This window comes from Nematolebias whitei, chromosome 8, assembly GCF_014905685.2.
Source record: "Nematolebias whitei isolate Nwh7 chromosome 8, NemWhi1, whole genome shotgun sequence".
Lineage (NCBI taxonomy): Eukaryota > Metazoa > Chordata > Actinopteri > Cyprinodontiformes > Rivulidae > Nematolebias > Nematolebias whitei.
In genome coordinates, this window is record NC_056505.1 from 24566591 (window position 1) to 24581166 (window position 14576).

Genomic DNA, 14576 nt, shown 5'->3' on the forward strand with positions numbered 1-14576 from the left:
GGGGGGCTTTCTGGGTGGAGTTTACATGTTCTCTCTATGCATGTGTGGGTTTTCTCCAGGTACTCCGGTATCCTCCCAAAGACCAAAAACATGCATGTTAGGCTGATTGGTAACACTAAATTGTCCCTAGGTGTGAGTGAGAGAGTGAATGGTTGATTGTCTCGTTTGTCTCTATGTGGCTCTGTGATGGACTTGCGACCTGTCCAGGGTGTCCCCCGCCTCTCGTACAGTGTTTGCTGGACATGGGCACCGGCGACCCCCGCAACCCAAAAATGGAAGAAGCGGGTAAATATAATGAATGGATGGATGGTGAATTATCACATAAAAGGAAAAAAAAAAAAAACTCAAGAGTTTTTGTTTTCTTATGCAGCAAACCAAACACTTGGCGTTATAGGAGCATTTCAGGACAGTAAGATTTGTATTTTGATATGTTTAAATGATAGACTCTAAAAAAAAGCAGAAACAGGCTATTTAACAGAAGAAAAATAACAAAAAACAACTAAACAAAAAAGCATGTCAAAATCTTGCATCTCATTCACTAAGCTATCTGAACATATTTTGGAAAAGTATTTCTGCCTACACTGGTAGCATTACTCTCAATCACGCATACAAGTTTTGGGTACATTTTATTTTACTCAATAAAAAATATTTTTAATGTATTTGGTTCTTGTAATGACTTTAAAATGCCCATCCAAGCAATGAAGAAAGATGAGCAGTATCAAACCCATAGAAAAAACCAAATGTTAACCTTTTTTACCTTTTAATTAAGCAGAGTCCTGCTTTCATCCAGCCAAAAAGGACAGCTGGTTAATGAGTGCGAGCGAAAGTGAATCCTTGCCTGTCTATTTTATATGGCTTGGCATTGAAGGTTATTTCAGACTTAATGCTCCGAATAATCAACACAAATTAAAAAAATAAAATAAAATGTCCAGTTATCTGATGTCCTTTAAATTTCTTAGATGAACGAAACAACTGAACTAATGAACAATGATAAAGAAACGCAGTCCTAAATCCTTAACGCTCAAACTGACATACATAAACATTTAGACACACAATGCACTTGGACACACAAACTACACACAGAGACAAAAAATGTGGAGATGAAATAGTAAAAACAAAAGGCCACGGTTATAAAAAGAGAATGTAATACAAATACAGGTATGGGTTAGGTGTGGGTGTGTGACAGAAAGAGCACATGACATTTGCATCTCTAGCTCTCCAGAAGCTTTGGTCTTGGCTGTTTCTCATCTGTATGTGCATACTGAGTAAGCCCAGGTGATGCATATGGCACAGAGGTCACACCAGAAAGGGCAAATTCTCATATAAAGCCAACACAAATGCACATGTGCACGTGCATTCTGTCTCGTGTGGTTACCATACAAGCACATCAGAACAAAACGCCTGCAAAGCTGCATCCTAACAGGGTGCACTTTCTCAGTTATTCATAGACATACTCCCAGGAGAAAGAGTGGAAGCTGATTATAAAAAAGGACAAACAAATAACAATTCTTCAGGACTTCTAGTGCTTAGTTTTGGCAGGGGGTACCTGTGGGGGTCAGCATAAAAGTGTCAAGTAGTAAAAGAGAGAGAAAAGAAATCTATACATACAACCAGTTTGCATTATATTTATTTTTAAGGAAGTGGCTATGTGTTTGATTACATATGCTTTTTTTTTTTTCACCTGAAACATCCAGTCTTGTGTCCCTTTGCTGGTATCCTGTAGCCAGATGTTGTGTGACGAGTCAGTGAGAGCCACAGCACACACTCTGTTCTTCACTTGCAGCTCCCTTTGATTCATCTGGCACAGAAAGCAAATTAAACTTGTGTTAGTTTTAGTTCAAGCATGCTTAAAATCATGCACCTGTTTTGGAAGATGACAAAGTTTTAGACAACATTTGGAAAACTCCTTTACAAGAAACAAAGCATCTTTTAAAATATGACTACACTTATTTTAATATGGCATACCATCATGTCAGTAGATATTTGCCTAAAAAAAAAGTACTTTCAGTACAGTATGCACTGTCAGCCCCCTTTATAGACTGGGATGGCAATAGCCCAGAGGACAACTTTGTAACCGGAGAATACTGATTCAACCTGGTGTACAGCATAATTTTATAAAGTGATATATAAAAGAGCAGAGTTCCACTGTAGTGTGTCCTTGTCACGTTCTGTGCAAATGTCCTTTCCTGTGGACATTCAAATGCCTTGGTCCCCATTCTTAATACCCTTTCCCTTCAGATGTTACAAAGAATGCAGCGCTCACAAGCCCGTCTTCCTATTCCCCTCTGAATGTCAGCGCTAAGGAAAATGTCACACAAAGGACTTGTTACCACACTACAATGGACTTCCCACACCGCTGGTCTGACCCCAAGGAGTACTACAGCCAGACCTATGGAACAAGCTGTTTCACTCTGCTTGGCTTTAAGATAATAAAAAAGGAGAACGGGGCTAACGACAATAGGTTAACAATCACTTACTGTATATGTTTAGTAAATCTGGGAAAAGAAAAATTGGTCTACAAATGGCATGACTAAATTTTAAACAACCATTTTAAAGCTTTATCATAACACAATAAATTGCCGCATCCCAAACACTTAAACGTCTGTTGGGTTTTATGGCTTGGTACCTAAAAAAAGACAAGTACTTCAGTGGCAAAGATACAGAAAACTAAAGTTTGGAATAAATACATTAGTTGGTAGTGGTTGGTAAGAATAAGGTTTATTAGCAAGTTAAAAGTCAGTAGAATAAAACAAAATGAGGCTGAAATGCAAGTTCAGAACCTTGACTAAAACTGATAATGGACAGTTTATATTGAGGTTATACTATAAATTTGTTGTTGGTTTTAGCTGGAGCTGTCAAAAAGACAAACTATTGCTGTCTAATTTAAAACATTCCTTGATGCCTTGCTAAATTAAAGTGAGATTGAATGAGTGGAAATTTGATCTATTAGTGCACTAAGGTCTTTTGGTGATAAAGTATTCAGGTGATAAGGTTTCCACAATAGTATATTGACCATAAAAACATCAAACAGAGCAGGAAAGTACAAATTGGCTTTAGAAGGATAAGAAGTAATTGTATAGGCAATATCTGTCACTCAAGTGACAAAAGCCAAACACGAACACAGTCAGGTGTTATAATAAAAAGAACAAAAGGGAAGGCTCTTTGCACTGCAGCCTTAAACTGCTGTAATATAGACCCCCAATGGGTCCAAAGTTTTACAAGCCAAAATGACAACTGTGATTAGCTGCATGTTAAATGCATAAGCCAACTTGAAACATGCATTACAAAAAAATAGAACCGTTAAACCAGAAACTCGCGTGAATATAAATCTCAATGGACTTATCACATAACTCATTGTGTTAGCATGTATGTCAGTGTTAGCCATGTACTGTGTAGACAGAGGTTAAATGTGTTAATCCCTCTGTAACTGTAGACAGCAGCTTTAACAACAAAAAAAGACAGCTGTTCTGGTTAGTCCTGTGCTGGACGGGGGGGGATGTGGAAATACTTGTTGAACTAAAACCCACACTCAGATGTTAAGACATTAGCTGCCCTTCTCCTGACCTTTTCTTTAATGCTAGAACAGCTGGATATGCAGAACAAAACTTGGGTGTGGGACAAGGCATTGATGATACGATACTATGGTACTGCTATATCTATCTTACTGAGGGCACTTGAATGGAATGTGTGTCACCAATAAATCCTTTATCTTTAGTACCATATCCTAGCTAAGGTCACAATTAAGAGCAAATGGTATCCAAAGGCATAAAAATCCCATTTCTGTGTTCATAGTGTTTTAGAGTTTAGTCTTCACTGCAGATAGGACTTAATTTGACCACGACACATCAAGTTTGCCTTCTACTGAAGCATGAATCAAAATCAGTTATGCAAAAATAGTGACTCAAACTTAAAATGAATCCCTTATCACACATTGTTACACTTAGATCAACTACTGAAATCTTTCTTTCTTCTTTTTACACGTCTTCCCCGTTCTTGCTTTAAAAATACAATTTTGTTCTCTAATTACATTGCAGCGAGCCTAATAGAAACTCACAAACCTCCTAAATGTCAGACCCCCTGGCACATATAACTAAATAAAAGCTCTTAAAAAGGTCTCATAAAATAGCTAACCTAAACACATTTGGATTTATACAAAGCAGTGCAACAAACAAACTTTTCTCTAACCTTTGTGTCTTGCACCGACTGGTGCTAAGCAGTATTTAATGATGCAGGCTGCTTCCAGCAGAAAGCCAGCTAATTGCTATACTTTTTTACCTTTCACCACTGAATGTGATATGGGATGGCTGTGTGCATGAAGGAGGGAAAGGGGCATATTAATCATGTTTATTTATCTAGATGAGGAGTTGAAATAAGCATAGAGACATCATTTAACAGCATGCTAAGCTAATCTCTAGTTGAGATAAATACTTCATTTCACTCCTCTCCCTGTGATGCTCCTGTGCTCACGACTGCTACGCTGACGCTTCATCTAAACACCGGCAATAATAAAGACAATTATTTAGGCTTTTGATAATTATGTGTCAAAGGCAGCAAAAGCCAGTAGATAATTGGGCAAAAACTGAATAGTAATCCACAATGGAGTTCCCTGCAGGGAGACAGGCAGACTCATCCCTAGAAAGAATGCAGTGCAAGAGAAAAAAAGAAAAACAGGCAAAGACAGAAAGAGGAGAGCTCTTTAAGAGGCCTTGCTCACTGTCAGACAGTCACAGTGAAAAGCCACAATTATACACAGGGAGCAAGCGCAAGTAGAGAATAGGAATAGAGAGCAGCAAACAAGAGAAAGCGAATGACAGAAAAATTAGTGAGAATGAGAATCAGGACAAAATATAGCGTCCAAGTGAGAAGGACTGAAGATTGAGCAGAAGCCAATGAGAAGGATAGTGTGTGTGTCTGTGTGAGTGTGTGTGAAAGAAGCACCCCATGACGATGGCAGTCAGGGACAAGGCTCATAATGTGGCTGTGCTACGCACTGCCAACAGCCACAGATAATCTAGGACTACCCACTGAGCACTGAAGCACTGCTTAAATATTTGATTGATTAACTGTCCTGCTGCTGCCAGAGAGTAAGAGGAGAGCATCGGATAAGCCAAGGCGAACACGGGGAAAAAAACAAACAAACAAACACACACACTTGTGGGTGCACACCGGAAGGTTTGGAAACACATGGCACACCCCCATAAATCCTTCTAAATATGGGAAAAGAGGCACAAACACAAACTTGTTCACAGTGAAAGCATGTGTGGGCTCTGCAGAGATGGTGGTGAAGGTTACACAAGCCAAAACATCATGATAGCCAACTGATACATCCATCCATCCATTATCTTTTACCCACTTCTTCCATTTTGGGTCATGGGGGTCGTTGGTGCCCATGTCCAGCAATCACTGTGCGAGAGGCGGGGTACACCCTGGACAGGTCACAAGTCCATCACAGGGCCACATAGAGACAAACAACCATTCACTCTCTCACTCACACCTAGGGACAATTTAGTGTTATCAATCAGCCTAACATGCATGCTTTTGCCTTTTTGGTCTGTGGGAGGAAACCGGAGTACCCGAAGAAAACCCACGCATGCATGGAGAGAATATGCAAACTCCACCCAGAAAGGCCCCTGGACCGGGATTTGACCCAGGGAACTGCTTGCTGAGAGACAGCAGCTCTACCAGTTGCGCCACCGTGATGCACCCAACTGATACACTCACACTAAATTGATTTTATAATGTTCATCTTAATTTGATGCATCTGTTGGGTCTCTTACTCCTCACTGATAATTTGTTGCCAGTAATTGATTTGAGATGTGCAATGTGTGCTACTTTACCTACCTCATCTGTGACTCACAGCGACAGATAAAAGCACACTCCTATCTGTTCATCCCTGGCTGTGAAAACATAGGCAGCTGGCCCCCACGCTCCAACACCATCCACAGGAAGAGACAACACCAGAGCTTCCTGTGACTTTGAAGCAGAGGCCCCAGGTCCCCTGTAGGTCCCTAGCATCCTTTGTCTTAACTGCAGGAAGGAAGCCCTCTCTAGCACGAGGCCACGGGTCTCAAAGGAGCAAATGGGAGTGTGTTTGTGCATATGTATGTAGCACTGAGGGAGCGGGCAGAGAGATTTTTGCTTACTAAGGTTGTGCATTTACTCGCAGAATTCTTTTCCTACTTGCCTTTCCAGTGCATGAACTCTGGTTGTGATGAGCAAGTAGAGGTGACAGGAACGTGCAAGAGAAAACTGCAATAACTTCCTCTTCATTTTCCTCTTTCCTCTGATGGCTGTTCGCCAAATGTATGATGAAGAGAAGATGAGGGGGCACATTGCTAAATTGTGTGAGTGACAGCACTGGACACTGGGTAAGAGAAAGTGATGGACACACACACATACATGCATTAAAAGGGAGTTTTACGAGTGTATAAACATGCAAACTACACATATTTGTCCAAACACAGGAACAGAGATACACACTGAAATCAGTGGAGGCGGTGAGGAAAAGGAAGGCCAATAAATATTTACTGACACAGCAGAGGTGGAGAATAGTTGTCCACTGATGGAAACAAAAGGCATAGGATGAGGAGCAGTGTGCCAGGAAACCTGCCGGCTGCGGGCGCTTCGCCCTATTTGTGCCTCCAGAGAAAACAAGAGGAAGACGGGTAGAAAGGACAAGAAGGGAGAGACAGCAGGAAGGAGGAACGAAGAAGGGAAGAAGGAAGGGACAGATAGTGTTGTAGTTGATAAAATGCACCTAAATAATAGTATCTCAAACTGATTTTCCATTAATAAAATAATGGATATAGTTTCTTCAAAAGACTGCAGGCTTACTTGCGGTTCCTAGAGTTTCCAAAAGCAGAATGGGAGGAAGATCTTTCAGTTATCAGGCTCCTCTCTTGTGGAACCAACTTCCAGTTTCTGTCCATAAGGCTGACACATTGTCCAGTTTTAAGGCTGGGAGTAAGACTTTCCTTTTTGAAAAATCCTATAGTTAGGGTTGGCTGGTTATGATTCCAGGCTTACACTAATAGAGGACAAATTGACCTCATTTCCTTAAATGATTTGCTAAAATTGAATAGTTTTAATTTGATATTATCTTAACATGTGATTCTTGACCTGCCATTGTGTATCTGTTCCTACCAAACCCAGCCAAATGGCCAAATGGCCGCTTGTCCTGAGCCTGGTTCTGCTAAAAGTTTAGAGTTTTTCCTTTCCACTGTCACCTTCATGCTTGCTCAAGATAAGAGTTTTGCGATGGAGTTAAATTCCAAGCAGCCTGCTCCTCAGATAAATAGTGTTAACTTATTTTGTTTATATGAACGTCTCTATTCATCTGTTGTGACTTGGTGCTATATAAATAAACTGAATTGAAACTGAATTGAAAAACAGCTATTGTTTGTTGCTTTTGGATTACCTAGTAATGATGTAACATAATTGAAAATATATAATTTATATCTTCGACATACAAACTTGCAAGAAACAAGCCCCTCAATTCAGAGTTCATGGATTCATTTGACTGAAAACTGTTCATTGCATTGATAATAAATTCAAATTATTAAACCCTTAAGAGCCAAGCAGCTACAAAAATCTACAGAATAACAAACATTACTTCATAGCAATAACTGAATATCTGAAAATGGTAACCACTAATTAAAAACAGTTTAAGCATAATTAAAAAACAAGTTAATTATAAAATACATTAGAATTTTAAGTTTGTGACCAAATTAACATCATCGGTCAATGAAGAAAAGTGGAAAAAAGTTTCTGTTGTGTATTGGACATTCTAGGCCTCCCTGTCTTCACGCCTGTTCGCCTTTTTTTTTCTTTGCTCTGAAAGTGTGTTTTTTGTCTTTCTCCCTGTCTCCTAACCCTCCGGCTACGCTGTAAAATAGAAACCTAACCTCAATATTTTCCCTCACGGTGCCGGGACTTACTGGCCCATTAAATTCCCCTTCCCTTGTGTCAGCTTGCACATTTCCACCATGAAATTTTCATATAATTAAACTTTCTTAATGATTTATAAGCTGTAATAATAGCCATAAGTATTTCAGAGCAGGTTAAAGGGACAGCCTTTAAGTGTACACCGGGGGACGACCCTGTTTTAACATAGTTTCGGTTGGGCGATTCTCAGCTGGATATAAGGATGGATAGGCCAAGGGAGATTGGGATTGATGGAGGGAGGGAGGGAGTGAAATGTCCAAACGAGGGGGTGGGTGCTGGAGAAGGCTGAGACCTCTGTGTTGTAACTCAGGGTGAGACTGACACCAAGGAAAACCAAGTTTCCTGAACTCTAGCAGGGAGGAGACAGCTTACCAATGAAAGACAGCACCTCAAACTAAAAGCCCCCCCCCCCCCACCACACCCCCCCCCCCCCCCCCCCCCACACACACACACACACATAGAAGTACATTTGAAGCCCACATCTATAGCAGTAAGTATCTATGTCTAAAGTATACCACCTGTTCACTTACATGGTCAGGGGCACGCACACACTCACAAAGACACACAGATGTTTGCTCTCTGCTGCCTCTCTGATGGTGAGGCTGAAATGATTGCCACTTAGGAAATCAGTGTGTTTTCACACCACTCTCAGCTCTGCCAAAGCTAATGTGTTAAATATCCATCGGGTACGGCTGTCCATTTTGAACTCACACAGACGCATGCAGCCTCAGGGGCCGACAAACACTGATTCCTTGTACTAACAGAGCCCAAAGTTGGCACGCAGGCCAACTTTTCTAAACTGGGGAGTGGTGAGAAAATGTTGCCACACAATAATGTGGAACTTTCCCCTCAGTTCATCTAAATTTGTTTTGAGGAGGTTGTAACAGAGCTATTTTTTTAACAATTGTGTCACTTTTTTTCTTGTTATCAACATGAGAAGATTTTTCAGAACTCACACTTTCCTTTATTTATTAATTTTCTTATTTTCTTATTTATTTCCCCCCCCCCAAAAAAAAAGCTCCATACAAATTTGTATTTATGCTGCACAGAAGCAACACTAAAAGTCCAACGACGTGCTTTCAAAGGGTAAGGGCTGTTTTTCACATAATCTACCAAACATCTCGGCGGTTTGTTTTTCACTTCAGGTGTGAGAGCGGGACGGGGAGAGAAAAAGAACAAACAAAACAAAAACAACAAATTTGGATAAGCCTGCTTTCCTGGACATTTCTGGCAAAAAAGTCTGTGTAACAATGTGTGTGCGTGCTGAATTTTCGGAGGTGCGGGAGCTGAATTGTAAAATGTTTTCCTTAATCTGAAGTGAGTAAACAAACAATAACAAATGTCAGGAACAAAAATAAAGAAAGGAAAAGTAAAATACAACACTGGTCAAATTAACAAATATACGTCTTCTTTCAGTAACTTATTTTTACTAATTCATATTTGTCCTTAGCAGTGGAATAAGAAAAAAGTAAGTAATTGTAATAAAAATATTAATAATAAAACACTATGTTTAAAGTAAAAAATGTGAGGAAAGTAAAAACTTTAAAAGGTCAACAACATAAATAACTTAAAAAAAAATAAAAATCAGAAATTAACTATTTATTGCCACTAGCAATGATTTAAAATAGATTTTAAAGAAGTGGAAAGATGAGTCAGAAAAGAAAAATGCAGGGAGAAGGGACTGAGGCCAAACTATAAATTGGACCGGCTGGAAGAAGCTTTGAGTTCATTTGTCCCAACATGTAAAAACTTCATAAGTCTCAAGGCATTTTTTTCTTCTTCTTATATTAAAATTATAGTGCCCAAACTAATTAAGACATCAGACTAAAAGATTAAAAAGAAAACCACTGGTGGACAATATTTGAAAATACACTTGCGATCCAATTAGCCAATTACAAAAAGGAAAGAAAATTGCATCAGAAACTAAATAGACAGCACCACAATAATGATAATAATAATAATAATAATAATAATGATAATTTAGAAATGTCTTAAGTGACAAATGTATACAAGTATACAAAAGTATATTTATGGAAATATTAATATATTATTTAAAGAATAAACATTGATAAGTATTATAATAAACTCTCAGCAACTTTATTTTTGCAGAGAATAAATTCACTATAATCAGTCCCTTAATAAACCAAAAGGAAAATGTTTGATATGTATTAGAAGAAGAAGAAGAAAAAAGAAAAAAATACACAAGAGAAAGTTTTTCTTAGTGATCCTATTGATTAAAAACAAAACTTAAGAGAAGGATGAGGTGTGCACACTCAGACTTACACAAACTGAGCGCACACACACACTCACACAATTCAGTACAAAGCATATTATTAATCATATAAAAAAAAAAGCAATTAAATCAAAATGGTATAGAGCCTGAAGCTATGAGAACTGTCAATCCTACTGGAAATGCCAGAGAAGATTACAGCTGGGTTTGTGGATTCCATGAACCCTTTTTTGATTAGGGAGTCAATTATTTCTTATTACTGAAGATGCTATTTCGTAAAAAGACATTGTCAGTCAATCATGTTAAAAGTCCTCGAAACATGTGAATAAACCATTAAAGAAAGAGGTGGAGGCTGTGTGTATTCCTGTGTGTATATATGTGCGTGTATGTGTGCGTTTGGTGAGACATTTCGCTGACCCTATTCCCTACCCAAACTCCTACTTGTGGCAAATTACCTTTTAACTACTGTACCTCTGTCAGGTCTTTGTCAGCATATGATAATTAGAGCCTTCCGTGCAGTGCATTTGAAAAGAAAATATATTTATTAGTTTATCTCAGAGAGAGGCATTTACACAAAGCTGAAGGTAAGTTTGAATGTGGTGATTATCTTGTCATTTTCAGACTGATTTTTTTTAAGACCGTGCATCTGTGTGTGCAGCAGAAGGCCTTTGTGTGTGTGCGTGTGTGCCAGTCAGTGGGGATGAACTCTGTCATATATGATGCCACGTAATGCGCTGCTGGTGTGTGCATATAGGAGCGGATGGACAGAAATGTGCATTTATACTTATGTAAAGATAAATATGTGTGTGAGTGTGTGTACTTTAACTGCATTCAGCAGTGATGGGTACGCACAGCACATTTCTTTGTTCTGTGTTGGTTTGACACCTCTAAACAATAACAGCACTTCACTTCGCCCAGACCCAACCCACCACCAGTCACACACTGTATGGACGGGAGCTGCCAATTAGCACTACCAAACTCTCCTATCATCTGTCTGTTTACCAGAGAAAGCATACCAAAATCAATAATAAGTTTTCCACAAAAATATGTACATTCATTAGAAGACTGAAGAGAACAAAAGCACAAGGATGCAAGGAGAGACTGCTTAATAACTAATTGCAAAGTATGACTTGTGTGCATATAAAAGATGAAAAAGACTGTTGAAGCCACAAGAACGGGACTGACCTGCAGAAAAAAAAAAGTTTCCCATTCTTTTGACTCTTTCCAGAGTCTAGTGCTGCTTTTTATTTTGGGGCTGACTTTGTCCTGACCTGACCCAGAGGCAATCAAAGTCTCTTGTCTAAAGTGCGAAGCTTTTGGACGAACAAAATTGCAGCTGTCTTGCAAAAACACTGACCAAAAATGTTCTATTTTCAAAGCCAGGCGAAATGGTGTGACACAGGCGGAAAGAGTTTCAACATTGAGACACAGACACGGAGATGGGGGAAGGTTGAAAAAAGGTCTCTAAAGGCTAGAGGTGAGCTGATTTAACTGGGAGATGACTGTCGCTCTTCTCAGTTGTCCAGGCCCTCTTCATTAACCTAAACCCTGCAGTTCAGCTAACAGAAACAAAGGATGATGGCAAGGTTAGAGCAATGGACCCATCCTGGCACTCACTTACCCTGCAGCATGCTCTCTTCCCTCTGTCTGCAGAGCTGCCTCACCCTTTACAGACAAACAAGGGACTACTTTTTAACAAAAAGACAGTACAGGCACAGTGCTCATGAAAAAAATGTATACAGAAAACATACAGCATTGAAGCCTGCTAAAGGGAATAGGGGGTAACAAAGGAGAGGCAGTGCCCCCTAGTGTTTTCATCAAAGAGAACTGGGACCAAATCAACCTACCCATGCCACACAACAACAACAACAAAAGATAACAGAAACTCCTGAAGAAGGTGAGAAGCAAAGTGGTCTAATAGATAAAAGAAATGTGGAAACAGAGTGTTGGATCAGTAATGTGGTCAGTGCATCACAACGATCAGAGAGGACAGACAAGGCTGGAAGACAAGAAAAAGAAAAGGTGTCAAAAGTTAAACAGGTATAGAATGGGATGGGGGTTGTATGTGTTGGATTAGTTAGCTGGTGTTGGAAAGTAAAAGTAGTCCAACACCTAATGTTTGAAGATGCAAAAGCAAGCAAATAAGAGAGGCAAGCAGGTCATGGAAGAAGATGGTTTTGTATTTCCACCAAAAACTAAGGCCTTTCTTACAGTGAGATCTGCATTAAAGTCCAAGCCAACTGATAGTTTCTCCCACACTACCATTCCATCTTCCTTTCTTTTGAGTCTTTCATAACCCCATCATGTTTTACAACACACACGACTTTAAAATGGCTCATAAAACACCTCATACCTCGTTTCACCGTCATCTTTTTAGGCTTAAATACTAAATATGTTTAAGAGCAGGCACATAACCAAAGTATACCTCCTAAAATTTGCTATACGGTATCAAACATAACTTGCCATAGGTGTTGAAGACTACAAAATGAAAGGGGAAATGGATCAACTAAAACAGGATAGTGTATGTAAAGTTTCAAGTACAGAAAAAACATGACCAATTTTTATTTTGTAATCACTCACATTATGTTCAATTATATCTATCTGCTGTGCAAAAGCCACACAATCAGCAAGCAATACATTGTCAAAAAGAAAAACAACCTAAATACAAATAAAACTCTATGCAAACAAACCAAATAAAGAGTTTATTTGCACCTGGTATGGAGAGTTTGAGGATGGCAACAAGAAACAAATAATCCACACATAATACAAATTGTGACCTTTTTTAAAAACAATTAAAGACGGAGGCAGGCAAAGATGTAGATGCAGATTATTGGAGAAAAAAACGGGGGATGTCAAAAGGCAAGATATACTGAATCTGGGAAAGAAAAGAAGGTTTAAACTCCAACCCTGGAGTCACTAAGTTCACTGACATTTGTACCAGGAATGACCCTTGGCTGAGCCTCACAGCTTTTCAGAAACATTTTATTTTTCTTTTAACTCATAGACTTTTTCCATCCTCTTACATTTCAAACAGAATGAGACCATGCAAAGACTTGAAAGCAAAAAAGATTAAAAATAATGACAACAACAATAATAATGATAATAGTAATAATATTAATAATAATAAACTTGATTCAATATGTTAAGTCCAAATAATATGTGTCAATTTGCTACTTGTGACAAGCGATGTGACAAGTGCTTTATTGGAGCTGTCAACACATCGACTTCACCACATTCAAATCTCATGTCAAGCACTTGTATTCCCTCTCTGCTGAAGGTGACCCAGGTTGAACCAACTGACACACCCTGACACAGCAGGTGAAAGCATGGAAACACCACACTGACCACAGTGAATGTGACATAAAGTTAAGCAAGTACGTGTAGAATGCACAAAAAAAAAAATATTTGGAAAAACCCGCACTGCGTTTCAGATCACAACTTTAAATTATAGATGAATGATTTGAGTTTGATCAGTGTAGTAATATTTCAAGAAACAAACTGGTCTTCAAAATCATATTTAATACTGTTTGCAAGACATATGAGAAGGTTGACCCCCTTGGAAAACACCCCAGTGTTGTTTTGTGACACATGCCTAGCAAAATGGCATAAATAAATAGTGTGGACTGAGGTTGTTCAAAAGTGAAGAGACAAAAGGAGAGGGAGTAAGCAAACTAGAAGCAAATAGTGCAAAACTCGTCAAAAACCAGGGAGTGATGGAGTTTATCAGTATTTTATTATTTATTTAATGGGATATGGGAGCAAAATAAGTACAGGTAAGTGGAGACTGGTTGCTTATTAAGGATGATGATAAAAGACAACAAATTAAAAAGATGACTGAAAAAAATGGGCAGCAGTGACTTACGAGTATGAAAGAGTGGGGAAAAAACAGGCTTGAAGAAGACAAAACCGAGATTGAGACCTCGCCATGGAGGCAACAAACTGGGAAGAACGAGAGAGGCAGACAAAGCCGCACGCTGCTTTCACAAAGAAGAACAAAGAGAAGCGGTGCATCATGGGAGTCTGAGCCTTTCGCCACTACTGACGACCTGCTGGACAAACACACAGAGGTAAAAATACACAAATAGAAATATAAACAGATTAATCTAAACGTAATACTTGTAAGAATGTTAAAGGAGAGTATTTCAAGTTGAAATTGTTTATGACATGTAAATATTTCAGAAGAACACCTGTTCAGCAGTCAGAAACAAACATTTAAATAATAAAAAAAACATTAGAAGCTCACCTATCATTTAAATTAAACATTAGCAAACATAGTGCAACATTTAGTTTAAAATCTGAGTCAATAAGTCATATATATATGGTTGTGATAACAGGGGTTTTTGAATACCCTATATATATATATATATATATATTTAGAAAAATCAAAATGATTTATCTAAAA

The 14576-nt window shown here is 38.7% G+C and overlaps 1 protein-coding gene across 1 annotated transcript in view; it reads right to left on the reverse strand.

The window, feature by feature from the left end:
* The window catches only part of fam172a (family with sequence similarity 172 member A), a 183740-nt gene that overhangs the window by 68618 nt on the left and 100546 nt on the right, over positions 1–14576 (reverse strand). The window contains exon 9 of the mRNA XM_037681102.1: positions 1682–1798. Within this exon, the coding sequence (XP_037537030.1) occupies positions 1682–1798 (117 nt within the window). The remainder of the gene's footprint in view (positions 1–1681; positions 1799–14576) is intronic.